Source organism: Pavona decussata, unplaced genomic scaffold, assembly GCF_977016875.1.
Source record: "Pavona decussata unplaced genomic scaffold, jaPavDecu1.1 SCAFFOLD_285, whole genome shotgun sequence".
Taxonomy (NCBI): domain Eukaryota; kingdom Metazoa; phylum Cnidaria; class Anthozoa; order Scleractinia; family Agariciidae; genus Pavona; species Pavona decussata.
The window spans coordinates 570001-592466 of record NW_028145686.1 but is presented as its reverse complement, the minus strand read 5'-3'; the positions used below and the strand labels follow the sequence as shown (position 1 = coordinate 592466).

Sequence of the window (22466 nt, the reverse complement as noted above, 5' to 3'; positions counted from 1 at the left end):
CACTAGTTCTGAAAGAGTTAACTAAAGACTTTTTCGTACAAGCGTTCGAACGACGACTTTCGATTTCATTTCCAGTATAGTTCAACTAGGTGGCCTTGTAGAGCAGCAGCGAATTGTCGCATTGGTTCCAAAAGTTCCTTTGCACAAATAAAGCTCAAATATGTGAGAAGTTGTCATGGTGTGCCTCAGTCCACTGTTTTAGTGTATGTGTGTCGCAGCTCCATTCTTCATCATTCGAGTAAAAGCGTTCGTCGAGTCATTTGTGATACTTTGGATCCCTTTTATATTTTAACCTTAAACGACCCTGAAGAGGGGGGTGGCTAGCCACCAAATCCACCTCCTCCCTGGATCCGCCCCTGCCCAGAGTCCTCAGGCTTTATTGATCAGCGGGTAGGCGCCAAGAGAGACTCTGGGGAAGTGGAATTTTATTACCGCAGGATTTCTGCGGTGAAACAATGCAAGCCGTTTAGGAGCACTCAATTAAAAAATAAATAAATACAATTCCAGTTCCCCAGAGTCTCTGCTGGCGCCCACCCGTTGAAAAAAAGTCTAAGGACTCCGGGTACGAGATTGCAGGCTAACCTAAGCTTCAGCTCATGTAATTTTAAGTAAATGTCCAAGGGCAGTTTAAGATATGGAAACGAGTGACAACCAGCAGGTGCTCGCAAGCAAAACAACAACGGTTGAAATTGAGTAAATTGGGGATGTCACAAAAAAACTTAAGTCCTCTATATTTTAGTGCAACAAACATTTCTAGGGAGAACTTCATATAGGGCAATAAAATCCCTTCTGGTCATCTCAAATCTGGATGCAGAAAATCGCCGCGAAAAAGGAATTTGCCAGTTAAAAGGTTAATTGATTAAAAACTACCGTTTCATAGATGACATCTCATGGTTGTAATTTGTTTGAATTTGATATTTTCACTGGCTTTCTATTGGCCGAGTATTTCGTTTCTTGTCTAGTCCGTTATATATGGCAGTGACATAGGCTTGTTTTCCGCCGCTGTCCGGATGAGCGCACAGGGCTAGTTCCCAAACAGCGGCTGGTGTTTTGGTGAAAGACATTGTCATCTCAGTAGGGCTTTGCAAAGTATGCTGAGTTAAAACCGAGTCTTGACTATTAATTTGATGTCAACTTTTGTGAGGTCAAAAGGGAAAAGTGTAGTAAGCCCACAGAAACTCTTGATACACAGGCTAACTCCTCATAAAGCAACATCTTTTTAGTATTTCGCAAAGACTCCTCAATCCACGTCAAAAACTACAACAACAACCTTGCAGAATCTATGCATAAATAATAGGTACTAACTACATGTAGTAATAATATATAATCAAAGATTAGGGAGTGTGTTTGATGACCTTGATCTCAGGATCTCTCTCCTTTGTGATGTCATCCACCCCTGCAAAAAAATCTGCGAGGGATGCCAGACGCACATCCCAAGATCCATCCATTCATTCAGGTAATCAACGTTGTCCCTTACAATCTCGACTCCAATCCGTATTAGAAGTGTGTTCTTCCTACGTCGAATGCAATAGATATATAAATTTTCTATCAATGATAAACAAAACCTAATAAACCATATAAACTTACTAGTAATTTCCACTTTTTCCATGATGTATGGAAAGTAAATCTGCTTCAAAAAGTCCAGCACTTCATTCGCTTTTTTTTTCGGCAGTTCAATCTCACTGGAGCTGGCTTCTTTGAACTGTGGTTTGAACATGGCCTTGAACACTGGCGAGTTCATCCTCAGAATCAAGCGATGGACATGAAACTTCTCATTTTCAATCTTCAGGATCAAGTCGCTATCTTCCCACGGCTCAGAAAACTGATGTTTCACTTCTTCTCCTTTGATCCCTTCTAGATAGATAGGACATTATTATTATTAGCTATTATTATTATTATCATTATTATTAAATTTATTATTATTATTATTATTATTATTATTATTATTATTATCACCATCATTATCATTATCATTATCATTATCATTATCATTATCATTATCATTATCATTATCATTATCATTATCATTATCATTAGCATTAGCGTTAGCATTATCATTAATATTATGTGTTAATCAGTCACTTCTTGGACAGCAATTGAGTTTCAGAGCATCGGGCCACCATCTGTGGCCTAAGATTCTTTGCATCTTCTGTCCTTTCCGTGACTAACTCAGTCATTAAGTGTCTTGCACTTTTCTCAGAATTCTAGTGGCCCCCAGAAAACACACGCTACAAGAGCTCCATATTGTAGGCTATCCCCAGCTATTTCAACCATTTCCTAAATCCGCCTGTACCCAAAGCAACAAGGACTACTGGAATGACAAATACCGACCTGCAGTTCCAAATTTATTTGACATCTCGTGATTTCAGTCATGGCAGTTCTCAATCTTTAACATTACTTTTTATAAATTATCTTGTACCCAGATCTTCTCACTCTTCGGCAGAAAGCGATGTTTTCTCTGAAGAGAAACATTTGAGCGCTTTTTCACCTGACAAAACTAAACTGGTGTGTAATAGAATTTAATTGAACCCAACCAAACGTGATTAAGCTTGATTAGCTTGGAAATGAACACAATCAAACTGAAAAAAATTGTGTTAACGTTAATTGGGTTGCATTCGATTTCTGAACCCGGCCAAACTGCACCAATCAAACTCATTAAACTAATTAAAATGAAATCTAAATTTCACTCAAAAATTACTTGCATGTTCCAAGGCGAGAACATTTACAGGGTCAACCCCAACCAGACACTTACTTTAAACAATGAATGGGCCTCATACTTAATCATACTCATGATTAAAACAAAACAGATTCCCGCTGCAAGGTCGTCCGATTTCGTTAATCAGTCCTACTATTACAGACCGAATTGGAACCCACTCAGTCCTATAGCCATTATGAATTTGGCACACTCTGAGCTCAGGACTAAGTCATTACGCCTAGCGTTTTTTTCGCCTCCTGAAGCAAAGTTTGCCTGAGGACATCATTAAGTCTAGTGAGGGAAAAAGTCTTAGAGAAGCAGCTTCTGCCTCGTCTACTGTCCTCCCTCCAGTATTATTTTATTTTTCCGTTTGAGAGCTAAACGGGTAACCGGTTTACTCAGGCTCAAACTGACAGGGTTGATATTGAGATCTTTTTTAGGATCTTTTTTAAGGAGGTAACAATCTTTGGCCGTAGAAAGTAGATCTTAGGGATGATTTCTACTCAGGTAGGGCGAAATTATCGGGCATTTTTTACCCGGAGGTGCGGACGCCGGCAAGGTGAGGTACCCCGCCAACCCGTAGTTAGTAATTTCGTCACTAAAAGTGTATTTCTTAACGTTTTGAAGATGAAATTGGTGGAAAAGCCCACCTGAAGCTTCTAGTGGTTGGTAGCCATTTTGCTTTGGCGGGCTTTGGATTCAGAAATTCGAATTCAGGAATTCGGAATTCAGAATTAAAGGCAAATGCCCAGATGGACATCGCCCCAGCTAAACAGGTTACCTGGCCTTGCTGACCGGGCACCCGCCTCAGTGGGGTAACCCACTTTTTGTGTGAAGACGATCAAGAGATTGTATGTCCATGGAAAGATAAGTTACCCCACCATGGTGGGGTACCTCACTTTCCCGGGATTTCCCATCTCCAAGTAAACAGGCCCTTAGAATTTGACCGCCCTATGACCTGTCTCTTTCGAGTGTGTATGTCAACATTTGGGACTAAAGTAATATGGCCAGCAAGAACAAGAATTGGCAAGGATTTTCTCTTAAAAAAGCGTGAGTTCGAAAAGCTAAATTCGAGTTTTTATTTCGCCCTTTATCAGGGCCGGCGATATCAGGCTAGTGATCGAAGTGTCATTTTGCGTAGGATTTCTGCTCGAAAGTGTCATACACTGAATCATATTATAATTATTGTCATAATTTGCGAGCTAGATTGCAGAATACCCGTCCCACCAAGTATCTAACTTAAAAAACTGCAAAACCTGATACCGCAGTTCCGCAGTCATCTAATTTGCATCCACTACAAGACTGGGGACCGCGGTAGCACTCCAGTTTAATACTCAGCTACGGGACTGCGGAACGCGGTACTGAGCACTCCAGGTTATACATTCTTCGTTCTTTAATCTATCCAATACGGGACTGCGGACCGCGGTAGCACTCCAGTTTAGTACATTCCTCGTTCTTTAATCCATCCAGTACTGGACTGTTGAGCGCAGTAGCACGGACCACGGGTTTCAGAGTAATGCACCTTACGAGTGGACGGGTATTCTGCAATTGCTCCATTTAAAAGACTGTCTTGTTCTGATTAAGCCGATTCTGTTGTAGAAAGTTAAACGTGAACGCTAAAAGACAGGTTTTTGGGTGAGAATGTCACACTAAAATGTCTTATGTTGTGGGATCACAGGTCATGTTTCATTTCATGCAGACGTCAATGTCATGTCTAATTCCAAATTAAGAAAAGCCCCTGTTCTCTCTTCCATACTATTCTTGTACCTTGCTTTCTTGTGATGAAGCATAACTGAAGTCTTGTTAACGACTAGCATATGCATATTATTCCTTCAGCCTAGAAAGTCTCAAAATGTACCCAATTTCTGCCTCATCTCTGGTGTAATATAATTTATTCCTCACAGCTGACATAAAACAAAGGAGACAAAACAACCTCAACAATAAATTAACCTAACCCTGAAAATAGTCCATAAAACAAAGAAAATTAATGAATTATATTACACCGCTGATAACCCCAATTTCTGGGGGTATGTTCTCATAATATTGGGTGCCATTACCGCCAAAAATCAGCCATCGTTATTTTCGTAAATGTTGCCCCTAATTTCGTAAACTGCTGCCTCTAATTTTGTAAGGTTCAATTTGGGGATCATTTCCGGTCCGGGGATCATTTGCGGGCCGGGATCATTTGCGGGCCTGTACAGTACTGCTTGGGGGCCAAGCTACGACTACCCTGGTGATGATGACGTTGTCAAGCTCAAGGACTGTACAAGAGATCTGGGAGCCCACCTTTCCAGCTTTGGTTTTTTTCCGCAAAAAAAAAAAAATCGACGTTTAAGTATTTGTGTCAGTTTTTGGTTTTTTGACTTACAGTAATGCAGACCCTGGAACGTCGTTTTTTTGCGAAAAAAAATCTTTCCATAACCACCATCCCCACAATTAAAAATATGAAATTTGTAACTTTGAGGGTATCAGAGTAGTGAATTCCCCGCCGACCAACCCGACCTCCCCCACCCCGATCCCCCCTAGCGATTAGCGTCAATTGTGGTTATTGTTTACTTTTTTAGACCGGTTTTCTCGTTGTTCCTACCAGTTTCTTTCAATTTCCGAGAAGATAGGAATCTTGCCAGCCTTGGTCTATCTGGTGATGGCCAAGAAAACTAACTTATTACTAGCGCAAGCGGGTGAGGACAGTAACTGCCTTATTACTAGCACGAGCGGGTGAGGGCCGTATTTTGCCTATAAATTTTCCAATTTCAGATTTCATGTTATTATTTTTTCACGGAGTTGAAAGAAACTGGCAGGAGCAGCGAGAAAACAGTCTAGGAAAATAAACAATAACCACAATATTATTGACGCTTATAGCTAGGGGGTGGCGGGGGGGAGGTCGGGTTGGCGGGGAATTCATTACTATGCTCTCAAATATACAGATTTCATATTCTTTTAAATTGTGAGGATGGTGATTATGGATGTTTTTTTTTTTTTTCTCGCGAAAACATCGACGCTCCAGGGTCTGTATAACTATAAGTTAAAAAACGAAATGACACTAAAACTTGAATTTTTTTCGCGAAAAAAAAAAAAAACAAACAAACAAAGCTGGCAAGACGGGCTCTCGCATCTCTTGTACAGTCTTTAAGCTTCACAAAGTTTTCATCACCAGGGTAGTCCTTTACTTGGCCCAAAAGCAGTACTTTTCACTATTTACAGTTTCCAAAAGCGCCCTCTACGCGCAGGATGCCTGGCCAGGATCACGTGCGCGTTACCCACATCAGCGAAGTAAATATCGAGTTACAGTTGTTCAGTGTCACATTTGAGCCGTCGCTGCCAAAAACGAACACTCAAAACAACACGACACAGGAACAAAGTCACACGTTTTTGGTTTTTCTCCATTCTACTGATCGACTGTTTCATTTAAGAAGACAAAGGGGCTGTAAAGTTTGATTTGCACTACTTTTTCCTGCGACATCGAAATGGTATGCAAATTTGTTGCACATATTTCGTAGGCTAATTGACCGGAATAAATATATTATTTTAGAACAGAATAGGAAAGAAAGCTGGGATCGAAAAACATTGAATGGCTGTCTTCAGTCAGTCTGATTAGTTTTAGGGCCCAATATGTGATGTTTGGAAACATTCACGGGCTCCAGATGTCAAGTGTTTGTGAATCGGTTCTGATCTCATAATCCGTGACGTGAATTGCGAGCTGCAAGTATCGCACACATATTCGATCTTCCTTGAGTGGGAAAGAGTTTGAATCAGACCTTGAAACTTGGAAAAAATAAAGTTCTTTTCTTCGTCTCTTGAGATATGAGATTTAATTTAGAGAAAATTACATACCAGAAACACTTTTATTTTAAAGAAAATAGGCATTAGTTTCAAGGCCATTTTGAGTAGCGTACACAAATCTGGATGCTTTAGAAAGCAGCCAGCGAGTTTGGAATGTTTATTGTACTAGTTTTCTTGTGAAATGGTTGTTCTAGGTTTGTGTAACGTTTCAAGTTCATTGGGTTATTTTACACCGTGAACGGGGCTTCGTCCTTTGACCTAAATTTTCGCCGTTTTCATCGGCCCGTGACCGCACCTAGACCGCATTTCAAACTCTTGCAATTTTCTTAAAAAATAAAATACCTTGGAACTTTAAAATATGATTTTCGAAAATAGTTAATCCAAGGGTATCTTCAGGCGAAATATCAGAAATTCGACCAAGTGGTCGCTGAAATGCAGTTCTCGATTCTTACAAGCAGCCGCTCTTGAGTGTAATTTAGCAAACGCTGAAGTACGACCACAACCAGCAACAAACTGTGGACGAATATCCAGCTAGTAGGATAAAGGTAGTGAAAATTCACCCGGCGAATGGCTTCTCAGAGCTTGCAAACGCCGTTTTGAGCGGTTTATCTCTCAGCTGCTGGTGCACGTGCATCGCTGTACTATGTTAACGACAAGGTTGGAAAACTTGAAGTAGAATTTGATTGTAATTTGACCCGTCATTGGAGCAGAGCACTTCAAAAACCTCGCAAAAATTTGCTTGAAACTTGAGCACACGCTTGCCCACCTCACCATATGTCAAGGAGGGTGATGTGCGGTACTTCCTGGGCAACTCATTCTCGGAGAAGTTTCTTTATCGAGACACATGCCTTCGTTGAAAAAAAAAACTGAATTCAAATCGGGCGCCATTTTTCCCGCGGAATAGCCGTGCCACTAGAATGTCATGAACGTGGTCACGGTCATACCTAGGCACGAGTACCAAAACGTGCCCGAAAGGGGGAGTCCTTGTGAAACCTTTGGCTCGCAACAAACCGATCCGACGCACACACTCTCCCTGCCAGCTAAGTGAAGATCGAATTTTAAGGCCGTAAAAACTCTTATATAACGGTTTGGTGACCTGGGATGGTAGTGCCGCTGCTGCTAATGCAGTACGATTAACGTTAAATGCCGTCTTGCTTGCTGTCAGTTTTGTTGACCAGTCGGCAGGGATTTCAAAGGCAAGGCAAATTCAGTATCAATCACAACCAAGATAGAACGCGAGAGCAAGCGAATGATCCTTTTCGATTCCCGGAAAGCTGATGTTCCGAGAAATCGATATTATGTTAATAATATTAAATGTCATGTCTAACGTACCTTGATAGTCTACCTGTCAATCACAGTGCTAAGAATAAAACAACATGAAGAGTCGTTTGATTGTCTTCCGCTAGGAGACAAACACAACTTAAATACTACTCAACGACGACCTCTAACGGTATTCCCGAAACCTTCACTTCTCATTCTGAATGTTACCAGAAACCCCCATTACAAGTTAAGAATACTGATTTTACATAACCAAACAAAAACACTCAGGCTGACTGCCATATTGAACGAGCCCGATAAAGGGCAGTCAAAAACTACTCGAAACGTTCAGACATCTTAAACCTTGGAAAATCCTGTTTTTAACCAAGAAATTTCAATTTATTATACGTCTGTTACTTTGTTTGCGTGTATGCATGTAAACTAGAAGCAGAACCTCTTAAGCCACATTTTCAGTCGTTGTTTTAGCATTAAGAAGTGGCCGTTGATTAAGAGCTTGTATTCCAAGGGGCTAATTCATTTATTAACCTTCTTTAAATGGCTCTTTTGCCAAAAAAAAAGTCTAACCGTTTCGTGTCCTTGTCACATAACGTCTTCTCGGCATCATCGATCTTGTCAATCGCTCCATTTGTCAAGGACAACAGCTTAAATATATGTTAATTTCCAAAGCTCACAAGCAAAGTTTTGCAATTCAGTTTCACTTCCTTTTCTGTCTAGTACTGAAATCATAACTTGTAGCAACCAATGTCCTTATAAGTAATTCATTAATACTGATTACAAAGTGATGTTATAAAAATGAATAATGGCTACGAAGCGTTCAAAACAGATGTCTCCGCCGCCATTCGGGGAATAACAATGGGGTGTTAACAGTTTCTAAATCTCCATAACACAATTTAACCACGTTAGCTCCAGAGTTAACGCCACAAAAATCAAAAAGCTCTTTGTTTTTTAACTTACCCGTCTGCTCTACATTTTTTTCCTCGCTAGAAGTGTTACGAGCGGCCATGTTAAGTCCTTGTCAAGTAACCCTATAAAGTACATAACTTAGAATAAGATGATAAAAGCTTGTGTTAATTCAAAATAATCAATCGGAGAGTGATGTATACTGTATCTGCAAAGGTAAAGAAACAAGCGCTGTTTAGCGATCAAGATAAATCTCTAATCGCATCTCTAAACACGTAACGGTTTTGCATTGAAACTCACCAAAAGCTTTGTTGACTCTGTCGGCCGGGAAAGTCGATGTGGGAACGAAGTTGTTTACAGCAAAAGCGTTTTGCTCTATCAATTTGACCTGGGAGGATTCAGTTCACCTGTTTTACGTATTCATATTATTTTGCATATTTGTCGATTCAGTATAGACTTTGTATGGGCAATACACTTCAGTTGTTAAAATACTGAAATATAGCTATGTAAGTGGAAATTTACCTCACGTGCCTCAACGTGGAGCTGTCTTTGTCTTTCCTACAAAGTAAATCAACACCACGTTCATATGTATGAGATCATAACCTTGGGTGTCTTGTGCACGCCACCATGTAATAACAGGGAGTAGCTTGAGCCTATGGCCCTATTCAAAATATTTCAAGGTGGCTCACCATAATATTTCAAGCGCCCAACACCTTGAACTTGGACGGCTGACACTTCACTGTCGGAGATAAGTAGGTGGAAATATTTCGTTCAAGTGCTAGTACTGAAGATTCATTGTACTTTCAAAGAAAGTTGGTTTGATTGACGTCACTGTCACCATGACGATACAGTGAAGACGCTATGCCTTGCACGTAGTGTAGGAGCCCATGACCAATTTTCTCGACATAACGATCTCACGCCCGTTCTGAACTATACGTAGATCTCTCAGACTCTAATTCAGTTAAACAATTCAGCGAGGGCTTTGACTCGAGAAAAACAACCAAGGGGAAAAAAAGCTTCATAAGTACTCTTTACATATTCTCTAGTTAGTACATTTTTACCCCACACTTTCCCTGTATTTTAAAGATCAAACTCTTTTACATAATTTCAGACAGCTTATGGGATATACAGCCAAAAAATACTGGGCACTGATTGGCTAAGTGGGCGTGGCCATGTTCTGCGATGATGATTGAGACAAGTTTCCAGTAGTACATTTTACTTCTCGCTCAATTCAATTTCCCTAAAATCTACAAAGATGGTGAGGAATAAGGTGACCTTAAGGATAAAAAAAGGCAACTTCCCTTAATAATCCCTGGTAGGCAGGTTCAGGAATTATGGCGGGATAATTAGTGAAAATGGACTGGTACGTGCATTTTCATTTCTGTATTCTAATTGGCACAGTGCACGAGGATGTTTGTCTCGTTGTAACGGCAATGGTTATGTCGCCAATCGGAAAATCAAGGGACGAGTGTGTTTTATGGTTAATAATAGCTAGATTTTCTTCGGCGCCCTGTCCATTGCCGTGACGGCAGATATGATGTCTAACTCAGGTGCAGGTCACTTTTTCTTCCCATCCTAAACTGATTTTTTTTGTTATTATTTGTAAATTACAGGTGCAATTTTCTACTCGGCTGATGGCTAAGCGTATCGAAATATATAACACAACAATATAACAATACTCTATTGAATATATTTCAAAAATGAATCATTGAAAAGGAAGACATTACTGAGGTTGATCCTATGTTCAGATCTCCTATCTATCTCCTATCTACTATCAAGGAACACGGAAAAACAAATACTTTGTTATACATAAACATCTTGACTATGCAATTCCTACTGTCAAAGATGCCCTCTTAGGCTAAGTAACTTAACAAATCAAAATTAAAGAAAGAAAAAAAACCCGATAAAATCGGTATCAGTATATTTTGGAAATCCTGAATGACTCCGACCAGTTTATCCTCAAAGTGATAGCGACCCCCATACTTGTAATCAGTGCTTGAACTATTGGATCCAAAGGGGCTACTGCCAATCTTTGAGAAGGAAACTAATTTCACAATCATATTCCTGCAAACTGAACAGTTTTTAATCCGGAAAAGGAGATCCATGCACATTGGATGTACCGCTTTCGAAATGTTGAGGACAAGGACTGATATGATAGTGGTTGCGATCCAACAATAACCTGCCTATAAACAACACTACACCAGCCCAATAAATTGAGGATAAATCCCTTTAAGAAATGTTTCTAATAGTTCAATTCTTTCAACTAAGGCACTTTCCAAGCTCTCTCGTTCCAAATTCTTGTAGTCACTGTTTCCCTGGATTTCTGCGAGCTCCATGTTTTTAATCAAATCATAGCACTCTTCTCCAGACGTCCTCTAGCTTGCCATCTTCTCTTGCGATCACTGTACAACTTGCCAGGTAAAGAATCTCCACCACATTCTCTTTAGTTTTTCGTTCATCTTCACTCAGAGATCAAGAACTGCCCTTGCCAGATACTCGTCCGCCAACTTTAAAAGATGACCCACTTTGTTTACTTGTAATGAGAAGAAAAATGGTAAAAGGGCGGTGAACACCAAATCTTTGCATCCCAAGCCTAACCTTTCACTTGCTCTGCGAACACGGTCCAACCACACTAATTATATTTAAGAAGCTATTAAAGGGCCCCATCCACACTAATCCATACTTTTTGATACGTTACGCTTATCGTCCCCACTAAAAGGATCGAAAACGCTGATGCCGGAAAACGGAGACTTTCGTAAACTGGTTCAAAAGTTGAGAAATTTAAAATCGCTTGTTTCCTTTTAGTAGTTTATTAAATGTTTTAAATCGCTGCCTACTAAGGCTGAATTGTGTAAAATGCACAATGTATAAATAAGTATATTACAATATACAACAGAAATGGTAACACTACATTATGGAATAGTAAAGATAACGCCTAAAGTTGGTAGTATATAGTGAGAACGTCAATAGTGATGACAATAATGATAATAGAAAGGTTAATGATAACCATATGAAAACCCTATCTAAACATAAAAAATAGTTACAAGCTACTTACACGACAAAGAAGGGATAAAAGTGTTCATTAAACGATAGGTGCGCAAGGTCCAGAGATTAAAGAGGCGCTGTCTCTTGGGGCTATCTCGAGGATATACTTAAGTGGCAGCAGGCGATGGATGGTTTTGGTGGACAGGTGAAAACGGAGACTTTTGAAAACGACGTCATGCGACATTGGTTCCATTCTAAATCCAAGCCTCTATACATGCGCAATTCCAGGTCCCAGTCGTTTCGTCGTTTTCATCGTTTTAGTGTCGGTAGGTGAAAACCATATGAAAACGATCATGAAAGTAGGCAGAAGTAAATAATACAAATAAAAAAAGAAAAAAGAAAGAAAGGTTCAACCTTTGTTGGTCACTTGTAGCATGTCCAGCAGCTTGCTTGTCTTGCCAAGTTCAACAAGCGTATTTTTTAAAGAAGTGTTCATACTGAAAAACGCTGAACTATTTCAGTAATTCCCCCTACCAACGATGACTTGATATAAGTATTCTCTTCTTTTTCCCCGTTTGTACACAGTCTTGAGTGGAGCATGATGTAAACTGATATCAGCAAAGCGATGTAACTGAATTCGAAACACATCCATGGACGAATGGTCTTTTTTTTCTCTTTGCAATCGACAATGATGTTTCTTAACTAAAGAATATACACGTAATAATTTTGGCAGAGGTCAATGACCCTCTCCAGAGATCGTTTAAAGGTACGTACGTTTTCATACTCACAAGTAAGTCCATCTCGTTCTTGCAGGTAAAGTAGCTTGAGGAAGTCCAAAACCTCATTAGCTCTCTTTCCTGGCAGTGGGATTTCTTTGGCTGTCGCTTCCTTAAACTGAGGACTCAGCATGGCTTTGAGATGCAGGTGAGTGAATACTCAGTATCTGACGAAGGACATGGAACTTCTCATCCTCCACCAACAGAATCAAGTCGCTATCTTCCCACGGCTCAGAGAAAAGATGCTTCTTTTCATCAGCACTTTGTGAAACAACAAAACTCCATAGTTCAACTGGCTTTATTAAAAAAATTCCAAATCAGAAACTGACAGCAGGCACTCCGATTGGTTGAAAGCTGTATTTGTTTAACTCCACGGAAACGCGCTGAATTTCCGAGAATCATTTTAAAAGGAAAATGGAAATCATTTTGTCTATACATCTATAGAAACATCACATTTCTGTCACTTCGGAATCAAATGTCAATCGTATGAAACTTTTAGGTGGGAATTTTTTCCTTTTTTCTACGTTTCTCCCCGTTTCTCCACTGATGGAGCCTCTGCGGAGGAGAGAGTTCGGATTCCTAAATGTTTACGCTGTGAATCTGGAGATTACTAATTGCGTCGTGGGGCGATTTCTGAGAAAAACAGGAAAAATTTTCCGATATTAAAAAGAGCAAACGTTTAATGCAAATTGGCCACTTCTTTGGGATAACTGGCACATATTTACCGCGAAATGAGAACGAAAGATCGGAATTAACGACACTGGCCAGGTTTATGTTAGACCTACCAATTGCAATACGCGAATTTATTAACGAATATAAGAAACAGGGTGGATATCAGTTCCAAGCGAATTAAACATTTATACAAGTTTCCTGAAAGATCGGTAAAAAAGTTAAGGATTTGAGAACGCGAAGGCCGCAGAAAGTATTCGGATTCATTGGAAAAGATGTTTACACAATGAAATATTGCGAATCCATAAGGCATTCGGATACAAAGTTTCCCCTTTGGAATTATACGTTTCCTGATTCGTGCTGTATCTGGGAACTTTTCATTGCGAATCACCCACATTTTCTGTGTAAACATGTAAACGAAACCGGTACCTGAACATTCCTCATTCATCACGAATCCGGAAACTTTTGCTCCAGTGTAAACCGTAGTCAAACCGAAAAACCAATGTCACATTTCATTAACTGGTGAAATTGAGATATCAAGGAAACGAAACGCTTGGTGCCCCTGCTAAAGCTCTTTAATGATGCCAAAACTTACCAGTTTGGTTGCATTTTCCGCTTTCTCGAACGTAAAAAAAATACCTTCAGCTGATGCCGTAATGTGAACGTTGGAAGCCATCCTGTATGTGATGTAATTAATGACTGACTGGCGGAGGTTGTCAGCAGCCGAAGTACGGACGTTCGGCTAGCTAAATTCAGTATCATTCTTGTCTTACATGACAGCTATTGTAAAATTTCAGTTTGCGCTTTCCGCCACCTGCCGATAACCTATTTTACAATGACTGACAAATTTCTCGCGTGCTCATTGGCTTATTTTTATCATCAATTAGAGTACACACTGCTGAAAAGACGGACATGACGCTACAGGTGAAAAAGTTTTCCAAACTTTTCAGGGTTGTGTTCGTGTTTCGGCGAGGACTGAGACTCAAAGTAAAATTCTTAAATGAGAGAATCGTTTTAACAGTTGTGCCTGTAAGACAAAGCTCTGGAGTGGAAAGTTGAGGATCTTTGTTGAGGTTCAGGACCTGCAATTGGGCGATGAGGGCGAATTACTGTTGAGCCGACTTTGTACTGGAGCCGAAATAAACAATGTTCAATGCTTTCTTTAGAAAGTCGTCAGCTGGAATAAAGGTTTGTTTCGAATTTCGATTCTTTAGTGTATTACCGATTTCTTGTCTTAGACGTTTAGTCTATGAGCCTGAAATTCTCTCAATTATGACAAGAAAAACGATGTTTTGAATTCTCGCATCTTCTCTTTTTCTAACTTGGCTCTACTCGAGTAACTAGCGATTGAACCTCGTTTATTTGCGTTTTATTAATGCAAAAACATATTGACATCAGTTTTTTAAGCGCCTGCCCTCTTATTGATGATAAATTTCGTCAAAACATTGTCCACGAAAACCTCGACGATGTTGTAGCAAAAAGTTCATCATAGATAACAGATAAGAGGAAGGACCCCATTGACATCAATTCCGATACCGCAGCCAAACTATTGACGTCAATTCCGATACCGCAGCCAAACTGATTCAATAAAACGCTTTCTTCTAGATGTGTTTTCCTATTCGTACTTTCTTAAACTGATGACTGTACATGTGATCGTCGTAAAGCATCCGATATACTCTATCAAGAATGTGGTAAGTGAAGAAATTTATTGACATGTGGAATAATTCACTGAAGAATTTCCGCTAATAAAGTCGATCCATTCCCCTAACCCCGATAACAGGACTCAACGGTCTACGGGTAAGGACATTTTTTAGCTACCGTCGATAACTGAGAGAAAATGCTGTATATTTGTAGAAAACATTCTGATAACTGGTATCAGAAGATCACATGAGCACCTCTGTTAAACATCCATCTTATTAACTGTCGACGTCCTTCTATCTTAACTCAAGGACGCGGGAAAAAGGAACTAGCAATCGGGCACAGCAACACCAATAAAACCAACAAGAGAACAATCATTTTAGCATGTTGCTGTTGTGAAACAGGAACTCTACAAGACACCGAAAAAGGCTAGAAACACGTATAAGGCTTGACAAAACTTCATTATTCAAGGGAGCCTTCAGCACAATGGTCGGTTATTCTAGCCACTACAGACCACCTTTGTAGGTTCGTGTACCGAATTGCCGGCTAATAATCAGACCACGCTGCTAAATTAGTCTACAGGTCTCCCATACCGCTTAAATCATCGTATAATTTACGTTACTTGAAAAATCTTGCAATGATTTAAAACAACAACAACAACAACGACAAAAACACTGACTTTTAACCACCAAAAGGAGACTTCATAGTACTGTTGAACAATGAAGACTCAATGAAGGCTTCCACATCATAGCAATCTCAGTTTAGTGACCATGGGCCTGATCCATGATATCTCCTATTAAGTTAAAAGTTTTAACTTTTAACTTTTTGGACATGGTCTTAAAAGACGATCCCTAAGGAAAGCTTCCAAGAAATAGGCCCTTGTAGCAAAAAAAAAGCCAATAGTTAGGACGTATCAAATCAAGGACGAATAAGAAACCGGCCCTAGCACGTGATTAATCAGCATTGCTTCTTTTAATACATCATAGTGTGCTGTAGTTCATCGCACCATTATGAATCCCAGGTACCTGAAAAATAAGACGTGTTATGGAGAATAGTGTCTAACCTAAAAACACGACAAGATTGTGGACTCACTGCAGGGGCCGGATAAATTTAATTCTCTCAAGACGAATCCAGAGAATAGGCCATTTCCGAGTTGCTTTGGACCTCATTGTAAAAGCGAGGCTAAGTGCAAAGCTTTTATTATGAAAATAAGTTTTCATTCATATGCAAACAAAACTAATTTTCATATGAAAAGTTTTGCACTTAGCCTCGCTTTCACAATGAGGTTCAGAGCAACTCGCAAATGGTCTATTGATTCTAACAATATGCCTTGGTGAGAATGATGTATTTTTCAGTGAATGACACAGGCAAACTCAGAAAAAAAGGACATCCGAGTGCTCGGCATAGGCCTTGGTATTTAAACAAACCTTGGGACAATCATGTGTCCTCAAATGTCTCATCCGATGCGATATTTAACTCTCTAAGTCGCTGTTCACCGAGGCTGTACTCACAAGACTGATATACTGGGGTCAAGTAAATTAAAAGATTACACTTGTAGTTTACAAGCTGGAGCGTTGGTTCGACATGCACATACAAAACGAAACTCAATGAAAAGTTCAGAAACGAGTTTAATAATCCTCGTGAAACACTTCTAACAATGCTTATTGAACTCAATTTCTGCATGCGCGTGAAATGACAAGGGCCTAGATTGTTAGTGACAAGTGTAAACACGCAGCAACAGTCACCAATGGTATGTCTTTTTTTAAAAACCTATCCTAAATTAGAAGCACGACCACAGACACCGCCATGGGAGAAGCGAAGTAATGGCTCAGTATACAGTCATTTCCAAGCGTGACCTACAACCCCCCCCCCCCCCCCTCCCCGGCCTCCCCGTCCCAACTGACCACCCTTAATCGGACATGTGCCTACAGCAGCCATCATGCATTGTGCAAGCCGAGAAATGAAGCGAAAGTGAAATTCATTCTCATTAAGAACTTTATTACAATAGAATACCATACTTCATTTCAGACACGTGAAAACCAAGGAGCTCCTAAGTGCTCGTTAAAACGTGTACGTGTGTACTAATGTAAAAAAATAAAATGGTACGAATGTAAAGGAATAATCAGTTAATTAACAAACACTACCGAAATATTAACTAGTAATTAATCTATATACAAAATTTACAAACTTTAAAAACTTTAAAAATTTCCAATTCTCTCCGCTTCAAGTCATATAAACTTTAAGAGCCCGCTTAAAAGATACAATGATAAAAGATACAATGTCGTTAATGTCTTTTTAAATGCGCGCATGCGCAATGAACGAGCTATAGCAATGGCTGACTGTTCGCTTGGTTGGTTGGTTCTGTCGTTAACTTTCGGGCGTGCGCAGTGAATGAGTTTTAAATTCAATTAGTGGAAAAAACACGCCAACATCTTTTTCACGGCGCATCAGGATATTCTTATTCAATATGTGGAGAGTAATTTGACGATCATTTAGTGCAAGAATGGAGATTTTTCGTTAAATCTGAGCAAAGTTGCAAGTTTTTTCAGTTTTTCAGAAAGTCCGGGGTCGTAAACTCAATTAGTGAAAAAAAAAAAAAAAAAAAACGAAGAAATATTTTTCGCGACGCATCAGAATTCTCTTATTTATTCTGTAGAGAATAATTTGACAATCATTTTAGTGTAAGAATGGAGATTTTTCGTTGAATCTGAGCAAAGTTATAGGTTTTTTCGTTTTTTTCCACAAATTGCGGTGTCTTTTAAGAATTAAAAATAATTTAATTTAGAAATAATTTAATTAAAATAATTTAATTTAAAAGTAATTGTCGGCATGGACTTTGAATAAACAAGACGCTTTTTAGAGCTTTTACGTTTGGCACTAGTGGCCTTATTTATCGTAGGCCTCACCGATTTTTTAACCTATCCTCACTTCGCGATTGAACTAACTGAATAATTTTAGTCAGAAAGAATGCATGATATTGCGTTGCGCAACTTTTGCCGCCAAAAAATATTTCCCGCCAGAAAATGTCTTCAGTTGAATAGTTCACTGCTAATCATAACTTTTTGCATACATGAAAACTCGACATCTTTTATCATATTTTTCCTTCTCATACAAAAGTATTACATCAAGTAGATTAGTTTGCTAAAAAAAACTAGTTTTGCTGTCAGTTTTCACGCGAAAGCAGCACACAGTTTTGACTATAGCTTTTGCAATAAACTGTGTAATTTAAAAAAACCTAAAACATTACATGGCTCATCACTGACCAGTTGGGTGCAACAGCACTGAAAAGCCTGCCTTCAAACATTTTGAACAGACTTGGGTATATTAGTATAAATATTTCCTTGTAAAATCATGTAAAATTGTCATGACATTCTGGCACAGCATTGTTGTCAAAAGGTTCTTATTTTAAAAAAGAAGGTATTCATTCCAGCGGTGCTGAAAGACGAGGAACGAACACGCTCCCAGTTTCGCATTCAGTTAGTTTTAGTAAACTGAATTCATTTATTATTCCAAAAGGTCATAATTTATTCCTTTACAATTTTAAACCGCTGTTCATTACTCGTTGCTCCGCTTCCACCCCCGAAGGAGAGATAAAGTTCATTTGTCAGTCAGATGTTAAGCTTACGCTCAGTCACAGCATTATTCTCGGATTTTCAAAAGACAACAATTGTCACTAAGGGAACTAAGTCAGGATTCTATTTCTATCGTCTGTGTAGAGTTCTGGTGTAGGCACTTAACCTTTCAATCCAACAAGGCCTCCCGTATTTCATTGCGGGGAAACGGAATAAACATTTTGTTGCTCCCCTTTAACCGATTATCCAGAAACGTTTCCAGTCGTTTAATTCTTTGCTCCAAGAAATATCGCGTCTTTGCGAGATCAAGATCCTCCAGGTGCACAGTTTCCGACAGCGTCTTCAGTTTCATATTCTTGAGGAGGTCGTTGCAGCCTTGACGTACATCATCTAAACCGTACAATTCCGCAATCCCCAACAACTTCATCACATTTTCCTTCGTTACGGATTGATCCCTGACAAACTTGATGCAAGGATCGAAGATGAGTTTTACCTGGTACTCGTCGCTTAACTTGAGGAGATGCTCTACGTTTTCTACTGAAATTGAACAGAAAAGAAGATTAACAAAAAATGGGCTCATGGCTTGTGTACGACTACCTCACTGACGTCAGCTGGGGCGAGTTGTGCGCTCTGCACAGTTTATCTGTATCCCTGAAAGAAAAGTTTTCAATCATTTCTATTCAAATCTACTAGGACATGATATTTTAGCTGACATTCAGTCTGCTTTTAGAGCCCTTCACTCCACGAAAACTTCTTTTCTAGAAGGTAAAAGAGGTAACGTCGCACTTCGGACCTAAGTGGCAAACACAGCCGGAGCTAAACCCGGTTTCTGTAGCATGAAGAAACTAGGAGTATTGCTACTCCCCCTGGATGGGATGCTAGTCCGTCGCAAGACTATTCTCCCATGCTAACCACAACCTACCTAAGCTAAATTAAGCCAACCAGAGTGCTTTTTAGGCTAACCGTAGAGCTATTTAGGCTAACCAATCAAGTACCCAGAGTCCTTAGGATTTTTTGATCAGCGGGTAGGCGCCAGGAGAGATTCTGGGGAACTGGAATTTTATTACCGCAGGATTTCTGCGGTGAAACAATGCAAGCCGTTACGGAGCACTAAATTAAAAAATAAATAAATAAATAAATAAATAAATAAATAAATAAAATTCCAATTCCCCAGAGTCTCTCCTGGCGCCCATCCGTTGAAAAAAATTCTGAGGACCCCGGGTACCAAAAAAGAAAAATTAAAAGAAAGAAAAAAAAAAGCCCAAGGACTCCGGGTACGAGATTGCAGGCTAACCTAAGCTTCACTTCATGTAATTTTAAGTAAATGTCCAAGGGCAGTTTGAGATATGGAAACAAGTGACAACCAGCAGGTGCTCACTAGCAAAACAACAATGGTTGAAATTGAGTCAGGATTGGTGATGTCACAAAAAAAAGTTATGTCCTCCATATTTTAGTGCAGCAAACATTTCTAGGGAGAACTTCATATAGGACAACTAAATCCCTTCTGGTCATCTCAAATCTGGATGCAGAAAATTGCCGTGAAAAATTTCAAGGAATTTGCCAATTAAAGGGTTAATTGATTAAAAACTACCGTTTCATAGCTGACATCTCATGATTGTGATTTATTTGAACTTGATATTTTCACTGGCTTTCTATTGGCCGAGTATTTCGCTTATTTTTTAGTCCGTTATATATGGCAGTGATATAGGCTTGTTTACCGCCGCTGTCCGGATGAGTGCACAGGGCTTATTCCCAAAAAGCGGCTGGTGTTTTGGTGAAAGACATTGTCATCTCCGTAGCGCTTTGCAAAGTATGCTGAGTTAATACCGAGTCTTGACTATTAATTTGATGTACTACATGTAGTAATAATATAATCAAAGATTAGGGAGTGTGTTTGATGACCTTGATCCCAGGACCTCTTTCCTTTGTGATATCATCCACCCCTGCAAAAAAATCTGCGGGGGATGCCAGACGCACATCCCAAGATCCATCCATTCATTCAGGTAATCAACGTTGTCCCATACAATCTCGACTCCAATCCGTATTTGGAGTGTGTTCTTCCTATGTCGAATGCAATAGATATAAAAATTTTCTATCAATGATAAACAAAACCGAATAAACCATATAAACTTACTTGTAATTTCCACTTTTTCCTTGATGTATGGAAAGTAAATCTGCTTCAAAAAGTCCAGTACTTCATTCGCTTTTTTTTTCGGCAGTTCAATCTCACTGGAGCTGGCTTCTTTGAATTGTGGCTTAAACATGGCCTTGAACACTGGCGAGTTCATTCTCAGAATCAAGCGATGGACATGAAACTTGTCATTTTCAACCTTCAGGATCAAGTCGCTATCTTCCCACGGCTCAGAAAACTGATGTTTCACTTCTTCTACTTGGATCCTTTCTAAATGGATAGAACATTATTATTATTATTATTATTATTATTATTATTATTATTATTTATTATTATTATTATTATAAAGGCAGTTTATCAACATCTGAATGCCAAATATAAAATAAAAAACACACAAGGAGCAAGGCGGAAACCTGTGGCTAGCCCTGTGACTAAATTTACAATAAAATCATCTGATAAACAACGAAAATCAATCAAAAAATTAAAAAAATATTAGTAAAAATTTTTTTATTGTTATTATTATTATTATTATTATTATTAAAATAATAATAATAATAATAATAATAAAAATAAATAATATAATCTTTATTAACATATACCAAGCAGCTGAAATTGTTATTTACAAGTTAAAAGTTGAGAAAAGAACTATTAAAACCTATTTACAATTCATTCCGATTTCGAGACTAATTTTCAAGCACAAACTTTTCAAAAGAAAATACAAATGTCATAATAATAATATTATTATTATTATTATTATTATTATTATTATTATTATTATTTATTGTTATTATAAAGGCAGTTTATCAACATCTGAATGCCAAATATAAAATAAAAAACACACAAGGAGCTAGGCGGAAACCTGTGGCTAGCCCTGCGACTAAATTTACAATAAAATCATTTGATAATAATAATAATAATAATAATAATAATAATAAATTAATATTGAAATGTTAATATTATGTGTTAATCAGTCATTGCTTGGGCAGGAAGTGAGTTGCAGAACATCGGGCCACCATCTGTAGCCTAGGATACTCTGCATCTTCTGTCCTTTCCTTGACTAACTCGGTCATTTATAAGAGTCTAGCAAGTCCAACAGTTTCAACTATTTCGTAAATCCTTCCAAGCCTGTACCCAAAGCAACAATGACAACTGGGATGACCAACACCGACCTGCAGTTCCAAATTCATTTGAAATCTTGTGATTTCAGTCATGACAGTTATCCTGTACCCTTCGGCAGATGATAGCAATGTTTTCTCTGAAGAAAAACATCTGACTAGTAAGCGCTTTTTTACCAGACACAACCAAAAATTGATTGGTTGAACTGATGTGTAATTGAACTTAATTGAACCCAATCAAACTTGATTAAGCTGGATTAGTTTGGAAACTGAACACAATCAAACTGAAGAAAATTGTGTGAGGGTTAAGTTACATTCGATTTGTGAACCCGGCCAATCTGCACCAATCGAATTCAATCTAAGTAATTGAAATGAAATCTAAATATCACTCAAAATTTACTTATATGTTCCAAGACAAGAATATTTGAAGGGTCATCCTCAACCAGACACTTAATAACTTAATAATAAATGGGCCTCATTCCAGTTTAATAAATATACCTGAACATACCTCCAGAAATATTGCCTTTTGTTAAAAACTGGATCATTGTATAACGCAATTCCAGGGTTTTGATTGGCTCGGCCATGGTATATAATTATACGATGGCCGAGAAGTAGCCACCATAAATTGTTTTCTGGTTGCTCTTCCCTTGTGAAACATTTTCCGAGATCTCGTCGAGATCGCAGGCGAGATCTCGGCGCGTTTTTGGCCGCCGAACGAGATTTTTATCTCGCCCCGATCTCGGCCAAGATCTCGCGACTAATCTCGGCGCGTTTTTGGCCGCCGATATTTTCATCTCGACGAGATCTCGGCCAAAAACGCGCCGAGATTAGTGGCGAGATCTCGGCGGCCAAAAACGCGCCAAGATCTCGCCAAATCTCGGCGGTCAAAAACGCGGAGAGATTAGTGGCGAGATCTCGGTGAGA

At 39.0% G+C, this 22466-nt stretch overlaps 2 protein-coding genes and 2 pseudogenes across 6 annotated transcripts in view; all 4 read right to left on the bottom strand.

Annotated features, from left to right (window-relative positions):
- Positions 1 to 22466, bottom strand: part of LOC146455150 (BTB and MATH domain-containing protein 36-like) — a 102183-nt gene that overhangs the window by 46586 nt on the left and 33131 nt on the right. The gene's annotated exons all lie outside the window — the stretch shown is intronic.
- Positions 1 to 22466, bottom strand: part of LOC146455151 (BTB and MATH domain-containing protein 36-like) — a 49515-nt pseudogene that overhangs the window by 3782 nt on the left and 23267 nt on the right. Inside the window, exon 3 of the transcript XR_014859076.1 lies at positions 18180 to 18830. The product of XR_014859076.1 is annotated as a BTB and MATH domain-containing protein 36-like (transcript). The remainder of the gene's footprint in view (positions 1 to 18179; positions 18831 to 22466) is intronic.
- The window catches only part of LOC146455152 (BTB and MATH domain-containing protein 36-like), a 129240-nt gene that overhangs the window by 96371 nt on the left and 10403 nt on the right, over positions 1 to 22466 (bottom strand). The window contains exons 1-2 of one of the 3 annotated variants that reach the window (XM_085094601.1): positions 8957 to 9099; positions 8711 to 8781 (exon numbers count right to left, since the gene is read on the bottom strand). The exons of 1 other annotated variant lie outside the window; for it this stretch is intronic. In XM_085094601.1, the coding sequence (XP_084950727.1) occupies positions 8711 to 8759 (49 nt within the window). In that variant the 5' untranslated portion in view covers positions 8760 to 8781; positions 8957 to 9099. Of the gene's footprint in view, positions 1 to 8710; positions 8782 to 8956; positions 9100 to 22466 lie in introns of those variants that run through there. One more of the 3 variants, XM_085094613.1, reaches the window with a different exon arrangement.
- LOC146455153 (BTB and MATH domain-containing protein 36-like) lies at positions 10852 to 13762 on the bottom strand (annotated as a pseudogene).